Source organism: Mesoplodon mirus (assembly GCF_964341445.2).
Source record: "Mesoplodon mirus genome assembly, chromosome: X".
NCBI lineage: Eukaryota > Metazoa > Chordata > Mammalia > Artiodactyla > Ziphiidae > Mesoplodon > Mesoplodon mirus.
In genome coordinates this window covers 48,743,265-48,762,003 of record NC_138981.1, presented here as the reverse complement: position 1 = coordinate 48,762,003, position 18,739 = coordinate 48,743,265, and the positions used below count along the sequence as shown (strand labels likewise).

General features: G+C 37.4%; 1 protein-coding gene across 4 annotated transcripts in view; it reads left to right on the top strand.

Moving 5' to 3' along the window:
• WNK3 (WNK lysine deficient protein kinase 3) overlaps window positions 1–18,739 on the top strand; it is a gene marked incomplete at both ends in the record, with an annotated part of 135,730 nt that overhangs the window by 19,747 nt on the left and 97,244 nt on the right. For 2 of the 4 annotated variants that reach the window (XM_082609082.1, XM_082609081.1), the window contains 8 exons: window positions 2,040–2,212; window positions 2,987–3,207; window positions 4,103–4,260; window positions 7,683–7,771; window positions 10,954–11,173; window positions 16,158–16,452; window positions 17,269–17,462; window positions 17,555–17,704. In XM_082609082.1, the coding sequence (XP_082465208.1) occupies window positions 2,040–2,212; window positions 2,987–3,207; window positions 4,103–4,260; window positions 7,683–7,771; window positions 10,954–11,173; window positions 16,158–16,452; window positions 17,269–17,462; window positions 17,555–17,704 (1,500 nt within the window). Of the gene's footprint in view, window positions 1–2,039; window positions 2,213–2,986; window positions 3,208–4,102; window positions 4,261–7,682; window positions 7,772–10,953; window positions 11,174–16,157; window positions 16,453–17,268; window positions 17,463–17,554; window positions 17,723–18,739 lie in introns of all 4 variants that reach the window. The other 2 variants (XM_082609083.1, XM_082609080.1) reach the window with 2 other exon arrangements.

Sequence of the window (18,739 nt, the reverse complement as noted above, 5' to 3'; positions counted from 1 at the left end):
AGTGAGAGGCCTGCGTACCACAGAAAAAAAAAAAAAGGTTCTGATGAACTTAGGGGCAGGACAGGAATAAAGATGCAGATGTAGAGAATGGACTTGAGGACACGGAGAGGGGGAAGGGTAAGCTAGGACGAAGTAAGAGAGTAGCATTGACATATATATACTACCAAATGTAAAATAGATAGCTAGTGGGAAGCAGCTGCATAGTACAGGGAGATCAGCTCGGTGCTTTGTGACCACCTAGAGGGGTGGGATAGGGAGGGTGGGAGGGAGACACAAAAGGAAGGGGATATGGGGATATATGTATGTGTATAGCTGATTCACTTTGTTATACAGCAGAAACTAACACAACATTGTAAAGCAATTGTACTCCAATGAATATTAAAAAAAAATAATTAACAACTCCCCATTCCCCACTCTTCCCATCCCCTGGTAACCACTATTCTACTTTCTGTATCTATGGATTTGTCTATTCTAGGTATCTCATATAAGTGGAATCATGCAATATTTGTTCTTTTGTGTCTGGGTTATCTCACTTAGCATAATGTTTTCAAGATTCATCCATGCTGTAGCATGTATAAGAATTTCATTCCTTTTTAAGACTGAACTTGTATGTATATACCACACATGTTTTATCCACTCATCCACTGATGGACATTTGTATTGTGTCCATCTTTTGGCTATTATGAATAACACTGCTATGATATTAGTGTACGAATATCTGCTCAAGTCCCTGCTTTCAATTCTTTTTGGTATATACCTAGAAAGTGGGATTGCTGGATCATATTTCAGTTTTTTAGGAACTGCCATACTGTTTTCCATAGCGTTCATTTTACATTCCCGCCAGCAATGAACAAGGGTTCTATTTACTCCACATGTTTGCCAGTATTTGTTATTTTCTGTGTGTGTGTGTGTGTGTGTGTGTGTGTGTGTGTGTGTGTAATAGCCATCCTAATGGTGTGAAGTGGCATCTCATTCTGGATTTGATTTGCATTTCTCCAATGACTAGAGATGTTGAGCCTCTTTTTGTGTGCTTATTCACCATTTGTATTTCTGTTTTGGAAAAATGTCCATTCAAGTCCTTTGCCAATTTTTGAATTGGGCTGTTATTGTTGTTGCTGTTGTTGTTGAGTGACAGGAGTTCTTTTATATATTCTGAGTATTAATCCCTTATTAGATATAGAGTTGCAAATATTTTCTCCCATTCTGTAGATTGCCATTTCACTGTCTTATAGTGCCTTTAATGTACAAGTTTTAAATTTTGATTAAGTTCAGTTTATATATTTTATCTTTTGTTGCCTGTGTGCTTTCACTTAAAAATTCATTGCTAAGCCCAGTATCATGAAGATTTTTCCCCTGTGTTTTCTTATAAAAGTTTTATAATTTTACCTCTTATGTTTATTAGGTCTTTGATGCATTTTGAGTTAATTTTTATATATGGTGTAAGGTAAGGGTAACCACTATTCTGCTCTCGGTTTTTACAAGTTCTTCATTCTTTTGCACATGGATACTCAAGTTTCTCCAACCTGTTGTGAAGAGACAATCCTTTCTCCATTGAATGATCTTGACACCCTTGTCGAAAATCATCTATTTGACTATTTATACGAGGGATTATTTCTAGCTCTATAGTCTATTCCATTGATCTTTATGCCAGTATCACAGTGTTTTGATTACTATAGCTTTGTAGTAAGTTTTGAAGTCCAGAACTCCAACTTCCTTCTTTTTTCAAGATTGTTTTGGGGGCTCCCCTGGTGGCGCAGTGGTTGAGAGTCCGCCTGCCGATGCAGGGGACACAGGTTTGTGCCCCAGTCCGGGAAGATCCCACGTGCCGCGGAGCGGCTGGGCCCGTGAGCCATGGCCGCTGGGCCTGCGCGTCCGGAGCCTGTGCTCCGCAGCGGGAGAGACCACAACAGCGAGGGACCCGCGTACCGCAAACAAACAAACAAACAAACAATAAATAAATAAAGCACTCACTTGAGGGGTGTTAGAAATGTGCAAGAGAATTTCTAGACTTTAATTTGGAACTTGATCTTCCATTTTAGGACCGGAAATTAACCAAAGCTGAGCAGCAAAGGTTCAAGGAAGAAGCAGAGATGTTAAAGGGTCTCCAACATCCCAATATAGTTCGATTCTATGATTCCTGGGAGTCTATATTAAAAGGAAAGAAATGTATTGTATTAGTGACTGAACTTATGACATCAGGAACCTTAAAGACGTAAGTTGACCCTGAAAGTGCCAATGGAGTTTTATTTGGAAATAATTTTCAGGAGTCGCAAAAGTTGTTTGTAAAGTAACACTACTTGATTAAAGAATTTGTAGAATCTGAATCTAGTGACTATGTTTCAGGGCAGGTTAAAAAATTTGGATGTTAAAGAAGTTTGTTAGAAAATACAATGTTGAGAAATTAATATTTGTGGGATATCATAGAATTTTAGAATTAGAAATCATTATGGAGATAATATAATGTCATTTTGTAGAAGATGATGAAAGGTTGGGGACGTGGCCAGATTCACATATCTAGTGAGCAGTACTATGTAATTATAGTCTATCGCTTTGTTTCTGACTACAGTATTTCATTTGATGATATAACCACTTATTTGTGATTATTAAATGTGCGATGTACTTCTTCTGTTTCCTAGCATCTTTGCAGTAAAATTTTACATAGTTAAACCCTCTGATAACTCTATTTAAGCAGTTATTAGGAAGTAGAGAGGACTTTGTTTTTAAAATTTTGATGCCATTCCACAAAAGGTCACTCTGATTGGAATGATTCATGTTTTGAATTAAAAATGCTAAACTTAGTAGGATGTCTTCTCTAAGAATGAGGCTTTAGATTTAATATTTTTTGTCATAACAGACAATAGAAGATAACTCAGTGATGGCAATCATAATATATACAGTATCAGCTAGCTTACATGATTTACCCTAATGTGCTCATACAGTAAGCTAGGTATGTTTGCTTACATGTGGTTTTTGTTTCTTTGTGTAGGTACTTAAAACGATTTAAAGTCATGAAACCAAAGGTCTTAAGGAGCTGGTGCAGGCAAATTTTAAAGGGGTTGCAGTTCTTGCACACTAGGACTCCTCCTATTATTCACCGGGATCTGAAGTGTGACAATATTTTCATCACGGGACCCACTGGATCTGTGAAGATTGGTGATCTAGGACTAGCCACCTTAATGCGCACATCATTTGCTAAAAGTGTCATTGGTGATTAACATTTTATAGTTTGTTGGTTGCGTAAAGACAGATTTTTAAAATTGTATGTCTAGAACGGGGATCAGCAAACCACAGCCTATGGGCCAAATTTGGCTTCACTGCCTAGTTTTGTAAATAAAGTTTTGTTGGAACACAGCCACACCCACTCATTTACATATTGTCTATGGTTGCTTTTTCACTACAGTGTCAGAGTTAATTAGTTGTGATAGAGCCCATGTGGATTACAAAGCCTGAAATATTTACTGTTTGGCCCTTTACAGAGAAATTTGCTGGCCCCTGGTCTAGAATGTGAATTTGCTTAGAAATATCTATTATATATTGACTGATTTTAGAGACATCCCAGTGTATTTCTTTTGTGATGTATTTAATATTATTGAAAGGTTCTGAGGACTTAAGAAAGAGGATTTACTACTTCAGAAAAATGTAAATAACAAAAAACTAGGATAGAAATAAAAACAGATTTTGGTAATCATTACCTAATTTTGAACATTGCAAATTGTACTTCATCAGTATGGAAAGCTAAAGAAATTAAGTTAAGGAAACTATATGTGTATATATATGTATATTATATGTATAAATATATATATATATATGTATAAATAAATAAATAAATAAATAAATATATATATATATATATATATATATATATATGCTTTTAGGGAGCAGAACTTAACTCAGGTAATCCTTATGGCAAAGGGAATGTTATCTTGGTGGATACATTTTTTTTTTTGGTCACACTGCGTGGCTTGTGGGATTTTAGTTCCATGACCAGGGACTGAACCCTGGCCCTTGACAGTGAGAGTGCAGAGTCCTAACCACTGGACCGCCAGGGAATTCTCTACAGTTTTCTTTCTTTTAAAAAAAATGTGGTTGTGGTATTTTGTAGGCACTCCTGAGTTTATGGCCCCAGAGATGTATGAAGAGCACTACGATGAATCTGTGGACGTCTATGCTTTTGGAATGTGTATGCTAGAAATGGCTACTTCGGAGTACCCTTATTCTGAGTGCCAGAATGCAGCTCAAATATACCGTAAAGTAACTAGTGTAGGTATAACTTTATTCTTTTTACTTCACAAATTGCCACATTTCATGGTAAAGTAAACTTAGAAGTCGACTTAGTCAAACCTAATTTTGGTGTAAAGGAAGTATATTCCAATAAAAATTAATTTTAAAAAACCTAATTTGGGGGCTTCCCTGGTGGCTCAGTGGTTAAGAATCTGCCTGCCAATGCAGGGGACATGGGTTTGATCCCTGGCCTGGGAAGATCTCACATGCCACGGAGCAACTAAGCTCGTGCACCACAACTACTGAGCCTGCGCTCTAGACCCCGCGTGCCACAACTACTGAAGCCCATGTGCCTAGAGCCTATGTTCCGCAACAAGAGAAGCCACTGCAATGAGAAGCCCACGCACCGCAATGAAGAGTAGCCCCCGCTCACTGCAACTAGAAGCCCACGCACAGCAACAAAGACCCAACACAACCAAAAATAAAAACAGAAAATCCAAATTAAAACAAACAAACAGAAAACCTAATTTTGGTTTAGTTCTGTATAACAGTGCTAAATTTAACATAATTGTAATGAAACAAGCTTTAGATTTATGCTATATACCTATACTCAAATGGGGTCATATAAAATGCTCTGTATTAGTATCTTTGGGGAAAATGTACAGATATATCATCTATAGCCATTTGTTTGCAAAGAATTTTTAGGTATTTATTAGATGGATCTTATTTTCCAAAGCTACATAATAAAGATTGGCTAAATGGTTTTGAAGATTTCTTCTAGTTCTAGAAGCCTGATTATGAAGTGACATTCAATGGATACAGTATTTGGTTCCCTGCTATGAGTAATTTTTTGCATTAGAAATTACAAGGAATGCAAAGATGAGTAAGAAGTGTTTGCTACCTACAAAGAGCTTACATGTTTAGTAGGGCAATAATATAAACTCACAAATAACTATAAAAATAAGAAGATAGAAGTATAGTAAGGGAGGTAGAAGCAAAGTGTTAAGATTGTTGAAAATAGGTCCTTTCATATCCAGTTAGGTGGCTCAAGGTAGGCCACAAAAGAGATCGTTAGAGTGTTTCAGGTAACATACTAATAGGTACCATTTTAAAATACATAATATGTGCCACATGCTTTTATCTTTATATTCCTACAAGATGGCACTGTCTTCAGTTTAGAAATGATGAGACTGAGAATCAGAGGTTGTGACCTGCCCAAGTTCACACAGCTACTAGTAATGGTGGATTTTGACCTCAAGTCTGACTTTAAAGGTTTGTTTAGGGAGACAATAAGAAATCCAGAATTCTATATGACAGATGACCTAGTTTCTCCAACAAATCAATTTCTTGAAAGAAAAAAGGGGAAGGGACTGTTACAGAATACAAGAGACTTAAAGTAGTGATGAGCTGGTAAATGTTTAACAACTGATTCTCTGAAAAAGAAAAAGCACTGATTTCTAGCATTTGCTAATTTCCTTGGTGTAAGTGCTCCCACCATGACTGATTTCAGGTCACCAATGTGACCTCACTTGAATGCAGGGTTAAGAAAGGGTGCAGAGTGGCACTCGTATAGTATTTCCACCATACGGATACAAAAGATGTAAACAACTGCAAGAGCATAAATAATAGTAAAATGTAGTAAAACAATCAAGGAGTTGTGTTTTCAGTATTACCTTGGCTCAATATAATTTATTTAATTGTAAGTTTATATAATTTAAATTTTATAAATGGATGTATTTAGCAATCAACTTGTGCAATTCCTGAAAATGTAATAGTTGGCTCTTGTGAGCTGGTATGAGCCGGTTCCATTGCACCATACATGTAATGTATGGACTTTGTTTGGCTCCTGATTTGAACAGACCAACTTGTAAGAACACCTCATTTAGACAATTTGGAAAATTTGAGTATGGATTGGGTTTTAGATGATATTAAGCAATTATTGATAATTATTTTAGGTGGGATGATGACATGATATCTGTTAGAGATAGAAACTGGAGACTTTATGGGTGAAATGACATGATGCCTAGTATTTGCTTTAAAATATTCCAGGATAAAAGTGGTGTGGGAGTAGACAGCTGAAACGAGGTTAAGGAATGATGCTTGTTGTTGAAACTGGTGGTGATTACATGGGACTTCTACTTTTGAGTATGTTTGAAAATTTCTATAATAAACAGCTGAGAAAAAGAAATGGGGCTAGAATGCCCTTTTAGTTTGGGCCCATATATTGTACGACCACAAATAGAAGAGTCTTTACTTGATTTTGTAAGTTGCAGCTCCCCAATTATTTTCACCTAGGAGCAGAGAAAGGCAGTAATTATCCAGGGCTGGGGAGTGGGTAAGAGATCAGTGGAAAGGTCAAAGAGGGCTTTTTCTATAAGTAGAATAAAAAATTCCATTTTTTGTATGGTGATTTTATTCTTTTATATTCAGGTCACAAAAATGCCATATCACAATTCAGATTTCCATCTCTACTAAAGCTTCTTGAATTTGAGGCCCAAATTAACTCCTAATCTCACCAGATTTATCTAGGATATGGTACTTGGCTTTCTGATTCTGTATTCTGTGAGGTAGTGTGAAGACCCAGAACTAGATCTTAGATTGCCTTATTCCATGATAATTTTTCTATTATACCTTTCTGCTTATAGCTTAATTTTGAATTTTCTATTAAATGATGGCAATGTTCTTGTATTATTTTTTAAATCTAAAACCCATAAATTAAGGGTAACAGAATATAAAATAAGTAGATTTAGGCAGCTAACAGTTATTATAAGAACGTTTTGAATTATCTGGACCTCATTAATTTGATATTAAATTTCTAGAACCTGATAATTAGCTTAAGGTTCTCTCAATATTTTGGTATTGTTTAAGGATAAACATAATATAGATTTCTCAAAAGTTTATATATATATAACAATATATATATTTTATATATATATTTACCGATTGCTCATTGTGTCTAGCCATTCTAGAAGACTTTGAAATATTGATATGAAATGTTTGCGATAGAGAAGCCCTTGTTTTTTAATAACTGATTTTTCTGATTTCAAAAAAATACTTGTTTATTATATTTTACTAATTGGGGTTATACTGTATGTACATTTTGGGATCCTATTTTTTTCCTACTTAATGTTGCAGCATGAGAATTCTCCACGTTATTAATTACTATGAGAACATGTTTAGTTTCTGTGTATTAGCATGTGCATATATATGTATATCACATAATTTATGTAATATTACCTCTATTATTAGAGATTTAGATCATTTACAATTTTTCACTGTTATTTGTAGAGCTATGACAAAATCCTTGTCAAAAAGTTGTTAAACTTATACTGTGTGTATATATTTATCTCATTTAAAATTTGAATATGGTTTACTGGTAAAAAATCATTATTTTAGTAATGATGTTGGCTTGGGCTTTCAGTTGCTTAATTTGTGACTAGAAACCGTTTTTCTTCTTCCAGGGTATAAAACCAGCCAGTTTCAATAAAGTCACTGATCCTGAAGTGAAAGAAATCATCGAGGGATGTATTCGTCAAAATAAATCTGAAAGGTGGGTGCATATGTAGTGAAATGACATAACTGATGGATGAATTTTTCTGTTATCTTGAGCTGGGTCTTTTTCCGACCTTTGAATCATGCTGGGTATGACTTTTCAGTGGAATCCAAACCATACTGACTAGAGTGAAGTGTATCAGTGCATCTTGTTTGCCATTTTAAACTGATATCATGTGCTGAATTTTCCTTGAACCGAAATTTGGGTTGTGTTTATCTGTGTGTGTTGTGACAAGATCACCTTCAGCCATCAGTTTAACAGTCAGTGGGCCCCCCTCCCAGGTTAACTTGCTTCTAACAGTTGGTAGATAGTAGAGAGTTTCCTGCATTGTCACCTTCACGTAAGTACTTAAATGGTTTTTTATGATAGTTTAAGAAAAAATTTAACCATCAATTCACCTGATGTTTTTTATTTGTCCATAATGTCCTGTGTCATGATAACGGTAAAGCTGATAGGGCTATTTTTGTTCAAGAAATAGTGTTCTAGATTTATTTCTATCACAATTTGTGTTTTTCTTATGGACAATTCCTTTTAGTTTTAGCTTTTCCCTTTAATTTGAACTTTGGACAGTTGCTGACTCAAATTGCTTGGTTAGTGATTTGATTTTTACCTCCTTATTGATTATGATTAATAAGGTGATAGATCCTTTATAGAAATTATTTCCACCAGCATTTCACTGACTTTCTCCCATTTTTATTAGTTATCTATCTAAGTTTAGTGTTGCATATCTGAAAATATAAAAAGTCACTAAGATAAAACCTGTTTAATTATAGCTTTATTATACAACATTCTTGGTGTTTGTGCCAACAGGCTATATTTATATATCTCTATATTTTAATTATGGTAAAATATAAATAACCTAAGAGTCGTCATTTTAATCATTTTAAAATGTACAATTCAGTGGCATTATGCACATTCACATTGTTGTACAACCATCACCACTATTTCCAGAACTTTCTCATCATCCCAAACAGAAACTCTGTGCCCATTAAACAGTAACTCCCCACTCCCTTTCCCCTCAACCCCTGCCAACCTCTATTCTACTTTGTCTCTACTTCTATGTAGGTACCTCATATAAGTAGAATCATAAAATATTTGTCCTTTTGCGTCTGGCTTATTTCACATAGCATAGTGTTTAAACGTTGACCCATGTTATAGCATGTATCAGAATTTCCTTTGTTTTTACGGTTGAATACTATTCCTTTGTGTGCTTGTGTTTGTGTGTGCGTGTGTGTGTGTATACACACACACACCACATTTTGTTTATCCATTCATCTGTTAATGGACACTTGGGTTATTTCTGCCTCTTGGCTATTGTGAATAATGCGGCATGAACATTGGTGAACAAGTATCTTCTTGAATCTCTGCTTTTAACTCTTTTTGGTATATACCTAGGAGTAGAATTACTGAATCATACGGTAATAATATATTTAATTTTTTGAAGAACCACTATATTTTTTCCATAGTGGCTGCATCATTTTGCATTCCTTCCAGCAATGTGCGATGGTTCCAGTTTCTCAGCGTCCTCACCAACACTTATTTTCCATTTTTTGTTAATAGGCATCCTAATGGGTATAAAGTGGCATCTTATTGTGGTTTTGATTTGCATTTCCCTAAGGACTAATAACGTTGAGTATCTTTCCATGTGCTTATTGGCCATCTGTATATCTTCTTTGGAGAAATGTCTATTCAAGTCCTTTGCCTTTTAAAAAAATTGAGTTGTTTATTTTGTTGTTGTTGTTTTTGAGTTGTAGTAATTTAGGCATGCTTTTTTTTAAGCTATGCTAAAACTACTGTGTTGAAGTAGCCATTTGAGTTTGGTTTCTGATTGTTGTTTGTACAGCATTTTAATTATGATCTATTACCAAAGAACACTGAAATATTCAAAAGGATTTATGGCACATTAGCGTTTTGGAAAGAGCACAGGCTTCCACAGCAGAATAAGATTCAAATCTGGACTCACACTTAGCCAGTGTGATCTTGAGAAACTTACTTTAGCTGTTCTTCAAAATAGGTATTCTTTTGGTAGTTAAAAAGATAATGAATGCATATAAAATACCTAACAGTAATAAGTATTTAATGAATGATATTGTCCGCTGCTACTGCAGTGGTTATTCCTTAGTAAAAATATCTAGGCAAAACTTTCATTGAGAAGCAGGGTGCTTAACTTGGTTGTACCTTCTTAAACACATCTCACCTTAGCCTTAAGACTAATTAGTCTGAGCAAGCTTGTTCTTTTTTATAAAACTGTCTTAGTTAAGTGTTTGTCTCTTGATCACTAAAAACGTAGAAGGTTGAAAATCCTCAACTTACAGGATACTGTGCTGTCAATATGCTTTATCTGTTTCAAATAGTGCAGGTGGGGCTTTCTACATACAAACTATGGAATACATCAGTTATAGCTCTCACTGGCCTGTAATATAGATAGATATTATTTATCTATTTTATAAGTTGGTCAAAGAAAAGGAAATTAACTCTCCCAGCTTATAAAAGAATCTTTTGAACCTCTGTGCTTTTTTCTCTTCAGAGATGGTTAATCCCTAATATTAGGCTAGAGTTGTATCCATTATATGTATACTTTGGCCTAGGATACTGGACTTAAATACTTTAAGAAAACCGTGTGACTTTGCTGAACTGAATTACTTTCACCCATGGTGTTCCCTAAAGAATGAAGTACACTGACTAGATTATTGTTAATAGAGTTAATGACTTCTATTTATAACATTTGTAAAAGTGTTTGAATTCCTAATTTACTTTAGAGTTTATATACCTCGAAGAGTTTTTTAGTTTCCTTTGCCAACAATGTGTTGTGTGAGTTTTAGTAACTTAAGCCAGTGGCTTAGGGAAGATACTCAGTCCATCTAACGTTTACTGCAGCACTTCTCTAATTATCTCTAGGCATACCTTTAGGTATGTTAAACTTCAGTATCTAGATATGTTACCATTCATAATCCTTAATTAAGATCACTACAAATGCATGTTAGTTGGGATTTCTTTGCATCCTTGGTAATAATAAATTGGATATAAGATTTGGTTTTTATAAAAAGGCAGATTAACGGTTTAATTAATAGAAAATTTTAAATCAGGTTGTTGCTTTGACACAATTTTTACTAATTAAGTGCTCTATACCTTGTTTATGATTGGAAGAATTGATAACAGATTTGTATTTTGTTTATTAGGTTGTCTGTCAGGGACCTACTAAACCACGCATTTTTTGCTGAGGATACAGGACTAAGGGTGGAGTTAGCGGAGGAAGATGATTGCTCAAATTCATCTCTGGCTTTAAGGCTCTGGGTTGAAGACCCTAAAAAATTGAAAGGCAAGCATAAAGACAATGAAGCTATTGAATTCAGTTTCAATTTAGAAACAGATACACCTGAGGAAGTAGCGTATGAAATGGTAAGTGAATCCTACCACTGGCTTCCCCTCCCCTTATAGTATCAGGATTGATTCCTTTCTCATTCTGATTGCTTTCTTTCCTCTCATTTTCTTTATTTAAATTGTAATTTTATTGTGAAATATATCTCTACAACAGAGTATATTAAATTTGTATGTACAGTATAAAGAATAGTAAAACTCTACTTTTGTTAAGAAATAGAACACTACTGGAACTTTAGAAGCTACCTGTGTGCCCCTCCCCCACTTGCGTTCCTCTCCCTCATCACCACAGGTAATATCTACCCTGACTTTTGTGTTACTCATTCCTTTGCTTTTCATTATAGTTTACCTAAATAATATATATTATTTGTTTTGAAAACCAGAATGGCAATCACACACCTAGCTGGTTATTGAAGTTACTGTTAGGTGAATATGCCCAGGAGGGGATAAGCTGAACAGTCTCTCAGTCATAGTCCGGCTCCAGCTTCCCTAAGAGTTTATGAGAGCCGAGTCTAGGGAGGTCATCGGGGTGAGGTCACATGTGAGTCCAGGGAAACACACATGGCTCACCACAGTCAGGGCACCAGAGGGCTGTTGTGCAGATCAGAAAAATTCGTTGTCTGGTAACAATATGGTTTGACGGGGAGTGGGCCCTTCTGACTTCTCTACTTCTCATCTCCCCATGACCCGCTCCCCCCGCAAGAGTAGAAGACAGCAGATAACTTCTGTTGGGTGGAATATATGTCCATGCCCGATCCAGGCTGTGCGGTACTTGGAGGGAGGGGGTGCAGGAGCTTCAGCAGCATGTGGTCAAATTAGCAAAGTCCAGATACTTTGAGCCAGGCTCACCTGGGCATTCTGTCCTCAGGTTTAAAAGGAGTATCGGGCGCTTCCCTGGTGGCGCAGTGGTTAAGAATCCACCTGCCAATGCAGGGGACACGGGTTTGAGCCCTGGTCCGGGAAGATTCCACATGCCACGGGGCAACTAAGCCCATGTGCCACCACTACTGAGCCTGCGCTCTAGACCCCGTGAGCCACAACTACTGAAGCCCGTGTGCCTAGAGCCTATGCTCCACAACAAGAGGAGCCACTGCAATGAGAAGCCCGTGCACTGCAACAAAGACCCAACGTAGCCAAAAATAAATAAATTAAAATAAATAAATAAAAGGAGTATGGGACATTGACAGTGGGTATCTTGGAGATGATAGCCTTTAACATGCCTATCTTTCTAGTCACATGGTTCTAATCTAGAATGATTGTCTTGGACATCTGCTACATAACTATCATACTGATCTTTCATTTTACTATCATTCTAGGCTTCTCTGCCTCTCTCCTGTATTGGAATTCCTGTGTCCTAAATCCCATGGCTTTCTCTTTCTTTGCTTACCTTTTGTTTTAGTGGCCCACTTCCTCTGCCACCGGGAGGTAAATTCTTTGAGACTTGCATGTATTAAAAACATCTTTATTCTGTCTTCATATTTAATCGATTATTTGGCTGGCTAAGTCATTTTAGGTTGGCAATTTAAAAAATTTAAAGTCATTGCTCCATGATTTTCTAGCTTTCAGTATTGATATTGAGAAATACAAAGATGTTCTGTTTTCTGGATCTTTTGCATGTGATCCATTTTTTCCTCTCTGGAAGCTTGTAATATCTTCTCTTTCTTCTCAGGATTATAAAATTTCACAGTGTGTCTTGGTTGGGGTCTGTTTTCATCCACTGTGTTGGATACTCAGTGGACTCATATCCTTTAGTTTCTGGGAAATTTCTTAAAAGTATTTTATTGTTGAGTTCTTTCCCTTTGTTTTCTCTTTCTAGAACTGCTATTATTTGGATGTTTGGCCTCTTGGACTGTTTCTCCAATGTTCTTTTCTATTTTCTATCTTTTTGTCTTTTTATTCTCCTTTCTGGAAGATATTGTCAACTTTATTTTCTAACTCTTCCATTGAGCTTTTCGTTTCTACTATCTTGTTTTTAATTTCAAGAGTTCCTTTTCATTTTTTTTTGGTCTGTTCCTTTTTTAGAATAAACGTCTTGTTCTTTGTTTTGTGGATGTGATATTATGGCACCTCTCTGTAATTTTAGTGAAGAGAGTGTTTTTGACACTTTTTTTCTCCCTGCATAGTATCTTTTCTCCAAGTTGCTGGGGTTTTTTGGTTGGTTTTGTGCTGTTTTGTGCTTCTTGTTAGAGGCTTTTCTCATATTTCTGGTTATTCTTGGCTGGCTGCTCATGATCAGTAGTAGGAGAATATTAGTTTTCTATTGCTGTATAGCAAGTTACCACAGATTTAGTGGGCTTAAAACAACACCCTTTTATTATTTCAGTTCTGTGGGTCAGAAGTCCTGGTAGGCTTTACTGGATTCTCTGCTTAGAGTCTCACAGGCTGAAATCAAGGTTTGGTGGCCTGGACTCTTAGCTGGAGGCTCTGGGAGAGAATCTGCTTTTGGGCTCAACCAGGTTGTTGACGGAGCTTAGTTCCATGCAGTTGTAAGACTAAGGTCTTCATTTCCTTTCTGGCTGTTAGCTGGGGGTCACTCTTAGCTCCTAGGGACTGTTCTTCAGTCCTTTCACATGGCCCCACTCCATCTTCAAAGTCAGGAATGGCAAGTTTAATCCTTCACTAGCTGGTAAAAGGCTCACCCAGATCTTTCTGTCTTAAGGTCAATTGTGTATAGCTCAGTAATGGGAGTGATATCTCATCATATTCACATGTTTGAGGATTAGGATGGGACATCTTTGAGGGGCCATGATTTTGCCTACGACAGGGACTAACAAGCTGATTGGATGGTATGATTGCTTATGTCAGACTTGTTAACCTCTACTCTCAAGTATCTGGGTGGGCCAATAATTGGGGAATCTTTGACATAAATATTTGTGGGTCTTTCTTCTTGGATTGGCCAGATTCTCCAGAGAAGCATCTTTCAATATCCTGCCTGGAGGGTAAGGATCTGGTTACTGGTATTTTGGTAGCCAAGTGGGGAAGAGGGCTGGGGGTTTCTGTGTATGGCATTCAGCATGCATATGGTCATTTAATCTTCTTGTTTTTGTTGTGGTAGCCATACCCTCAACTGTGCCTGGTGTTCCCTAGTCCAGATATGATCCTCTTTTACCCTCTTCAGAGAACAACATTACAGACTTCTTGGGTAGGGAAGAAGCAATCACCCAAAGGTGTGGACTGGAGGGTGAAGCACAGGGACCTAATACCTAACTACTTCTCAAAACCCTTTCACTTAGTCTTCCTTATTTTAGTCATCTCTTTTGACTTTACCCAATTCTGAAATACCTGGTACTGCCAGTTCCTGTGTGTTATGAGTATTATTCAATATAAATGGGAATGATTTTCAGCTTTCCCTGGTTCACTTTTTCAGGTCCACTAGGTCAGTTATTATCTATTTGTTTTCCACATCCCCAAATGTGCAAAACATTGTCTGTTGTTGCTGTTGCCTTTATTCTTTCTATCCTTGTGAGTTTATGACTTAAAAACCCATTTACTCTGGGAGTGTTTTTTGAACTTTGGGAGGGAGTGAAATTAAATATATGGATTCCATCTAACATTTTAATCATTTTTCAACTACGATGAAATTTCCCCGAGTCTGCAGACCCCCAAGATATGCTTTAAAAAACAGATTGTAGGGCTTCCCTGGTGGCGCAGTGGTTGAGAGTCCGCCTGCCAATGCAGGGGACACGGGTTCGTGCCCTGGTCTGGGAAGATCCCACATGCCGCGGAGCGGCTGGGCCCGTGAGCCATGGCTGCTGAGCCTGCACGTCCGGAGCCTGTGCTCCGCAACGGGAGAGGCCACAACAGTGAGAGGCCCATGTACCGAAAAAAAAAAAAAATAAAATAAAATAAAAAACAGATTGTAGGACTGAGAATAATATGCCATGGCACCTCCTCAAGTCATTATCTCTGCTACTCAGCCCTGTTCCTTTCAGACAATAAGCCCTTAACTTCTCTTCTGTCACTCTTCTAACAACTAGTAAGATATAGCACTTTGCCATAAGCATACTTCCTCTGCCTAGAGTGTTGATCTCTGAACTTCATCTACCTCTCCCTCAAAAGCCTGCAAGTTCCTTCTTTTGTTTTAACCCAGGTCAGACTTTACCTTCCTCTGTGATACTTTCTCTGCTTTCACCAGAGAGGCTTGTGCTCCTTTAGGGCTTTTGCAGCAGCTCATTTCTACCTTTTATTTCATTTCATGTTTTTTTTTAAATTTTTATTTACTTTATTTATTTATTTTTGGCTGTGTTGGGTCTTTGTTGCCGTGCACGGGCTTTCTCTAGTTGTGGCGAGTGGGGGCTACTCTTCGTTGCGGTGCATGGGCTTCTCATTGCAGTGGCTTCTCTTGTTGTGGAGCACGGGCTCTAGGTGCTCAGGCTTCAGTAGTTGTGGCACGTGGGCTCAGTAGTTATGGCTCACGGGCTCTAGAGTGCAGGCTCAGTAGTTGTGGTGCACGGGCTTAGTTGCTCCGCGGCATGTGAGATCTTCCCCGACCAGGGCTCAAACCCATGTCCCCTGCCTTGGCAGGCAGATTCTTAACGACTGCGCCACCAGGGAAGTCCCTTATGTTGTTTTTATCCTTCTCTCACCACCAGCTTGTGTGTGCATATAGGACAAAGGACCAGCTTAGGCACTTATATGTCTCCAGAGCCCAATACTGGGCATATCGTAGACACTTACTGTTGTTGAATGAGGAAACCTTTTTAATGTTTCACAAAACTTAATGGCAGTCATAAATTACCTGTAATAAGACTGCATGTGTTGAAATATCAAGCTATTTGTTTGTTTTTGTTTAAAACCAGAATTATTTCAACAATGCTTGGTAATAGTGTTGTTTTTCATACTAAAGGCTCTGGCATTTATGCATGTCTGATTAAGAAAGAACATAGAAACAAATTAACTGTTATTTAATAGCATTTGGAATTTTGGGGCAGAAAGTAACTCTGCTAGTAAAAAATTAAAGTAAAAATCTTAAAGATGTGGTTTGCTTATTATGTTTTGTTTGTAGGTCAAGTCAGGATTCTTCCATGAAAGTGATTCCAAAGCTGTTGCTAAGTCCATTAGAGACCGGGTGACACTGATAAAGAAGACAAGGGAGAAGAAGCCAGCTGGCTGTTTGGAAGAACGCAGAGATTCCCAGTGCAAGTCTGTGGGGAATGTACTTCCTCAGCCCCAAAATACAGCTTTGCCCCCTCCTCCTGCTCAGCACTGCGGGGCTGAATGTGAAGAAACTGAAGTTGATCAACATGTGCGACAACAGCTTCTGCAAAGAAAACCACAACAGCATTGCTCCTCTGTTACAGGTAACAGTTATAATTTATAAAAGGAAATGTGTAATTGTATTCCCTTATCTTTAAATAGTACTTTTGTATATTTTAAAGCATTTTGTTATCTATCATTTCATTAATCCTTTTACAAAATCCCTGAAATAGGCAAACCAGATAGTTTCCTTATTTTAAAATTAAGAAACTGTTCTGTTAAGTGACTTGTCCAAGGTACTAGTTGAATAAGGATTATAATCTTTTTACCATTTTTAAGGGTCTAATGGTAAATCCTTTAGTAAAGAAGATATGCAACTAAAGATAGAATTTATTCTTCAAGAGGGAATTTTCTAGACTTTAAGAACTTTTGTATTTTAGACCCAAGTATAAAATTAACACAGTTTCTCTAATATTTCTGCTGTAATGCATTCTCTTCTCTAGAAGGACACAGTATTTTCGTAGTAATAACCAGTTGTTCCATAAAGGCAGTATTATCTTCTAGCCAGGTTCTAGGAGAATGAGAATATGCTACCTAGATTTTACTGAAATCCTAATGGCAAACAAAGATTAGTTACGATATGCATGAAATGGCCAGCAAATCGAGTTGACTTTTATGTGATTCTTTGTTTGTAGGTTTGCTTTACTAAGAATATTTTAGTTATACCACGGTATCAACATGGAGAGTTTACATGATGGTTTTTTATTAATTCTGCAGTGTACATATTTTATTTGAAGCTGTTTCAGGTTGTCGGAGTAAAAAAGAAAAAAATTAAAGAAACACTTACCATTTCCTATGCTATTTGGACCTTGTGTTTCAAGTTTTTCCCTTCTACCTATCACTTGTTTTCTTTGCCGTAGGTGACAGTTTGTCTGAGGCAGGAGCTGGATCAGTTATACATTCAGATACTTCAAATCAGCCCAGTACCGTCTATTCCTCAGACCAGATGATGGGCTCTCAAGTCGTTTCTAACAACCCACAGGCTGAAATAAATGTTCCAGGGAAAATTTATCCATCCCAGCAGCTAGTGGGACATTACCAGCAGATTTCAGGGGTGAGGTGAAGTGTTAAATATATTTTAAATATATAATCAGTATATTTACTGTAAATGGGAGAGTTTATCTTTAATCTTTTTGTTTTTAACAGTTGCAGAAGCAGCCAAAGCTGACTCAGCCCCAAATTTTGCCTTTGCTTCAAGGTCAGTCCACTGTTCTGCCTGTTCATGTCCTTGGACCTCCACTTGTCTCACAACTCCAGTTTTTGCCACTAAGTGTCCCAAAGGTCTCACAGGTAAAGGTAAGATACATTTTAGAGGTTCCGTATTCAATTAAACTTATTTAACACTGCCTAGGTTTTCTGACAGGCAAAGGCTCTCTTTCATAAATTCATCCTAGTTTATATAAAAGTCACTGAAAGCTAAAAGTTGTTTATACTTTCCTTCACTTAAGACATTCTTCTTGAGGATGTGTCTAACATTGTGTGACTAGAATCTTGAGACACTGCTTGTATAATTGGAAGAGAAACTGAGAACTCCATATACGGATAAAAAAGTTTATTTAGGGGACTTTCCTGGTGGCGCAGTGGTTAAGAATCCACCTGCCAGGGCTTCCCTGGTGGCACAGTGGTTAAGAAGCCTCCTGCCAATGCAGGGGACACAGGTTCGAGCCCTGGTCCAGGAAGATCCCACATGCTGTGGAGCAACTAAGCCCATGCGCCACAACTACTGAGCCTGTGCTCTAGAGCCCTCAAGCCACAACTACTGAGCCTGCACACCACAACTACTGAAGCCCGTGCGCCTGGAGCCTGTGCTTTGCAACAAGAGAAGCCACTGCAATGAGAAGCCCGTGTGCCGCAACGAAGAGTAGCCCCCACTCGCTGCAACTAGAGAAAAGCCTGCGCACAGCAACAAAGACCTGACGCAGCCAAACATAAATACATAAATTAAAAAAAATTATTTAGGACTCAGATCCCTTTTTATGGTTTGTTTTTTATATTGGACTTTTCCAGCCTGGTTTGAATGTAGAGGGATGTCTTTGGTAGTTAAGTAGAAATAGTATTTCATAGACTCTTATAATTTTAAGCACTTTCATCTAAATTCTTGACTCTTTTGGTTCACGTTTATTTTTGTAGGAGAAATAAGTGTTTTTGTCATTTAGACTCTCAAAGTCAACGGTACTCATTTCTGACAAAGAGTACACAGTCTTTGTGAGAGTTCATATATCAAGACTATATCCTGGTTTCCTAGGTCATGGACTCTGGATACATGGTTGGGCTTTTCTTTGCCATCACATTTTCTTTCCTCAACCCTACCATCCCCTGTGTGTGTCTTCT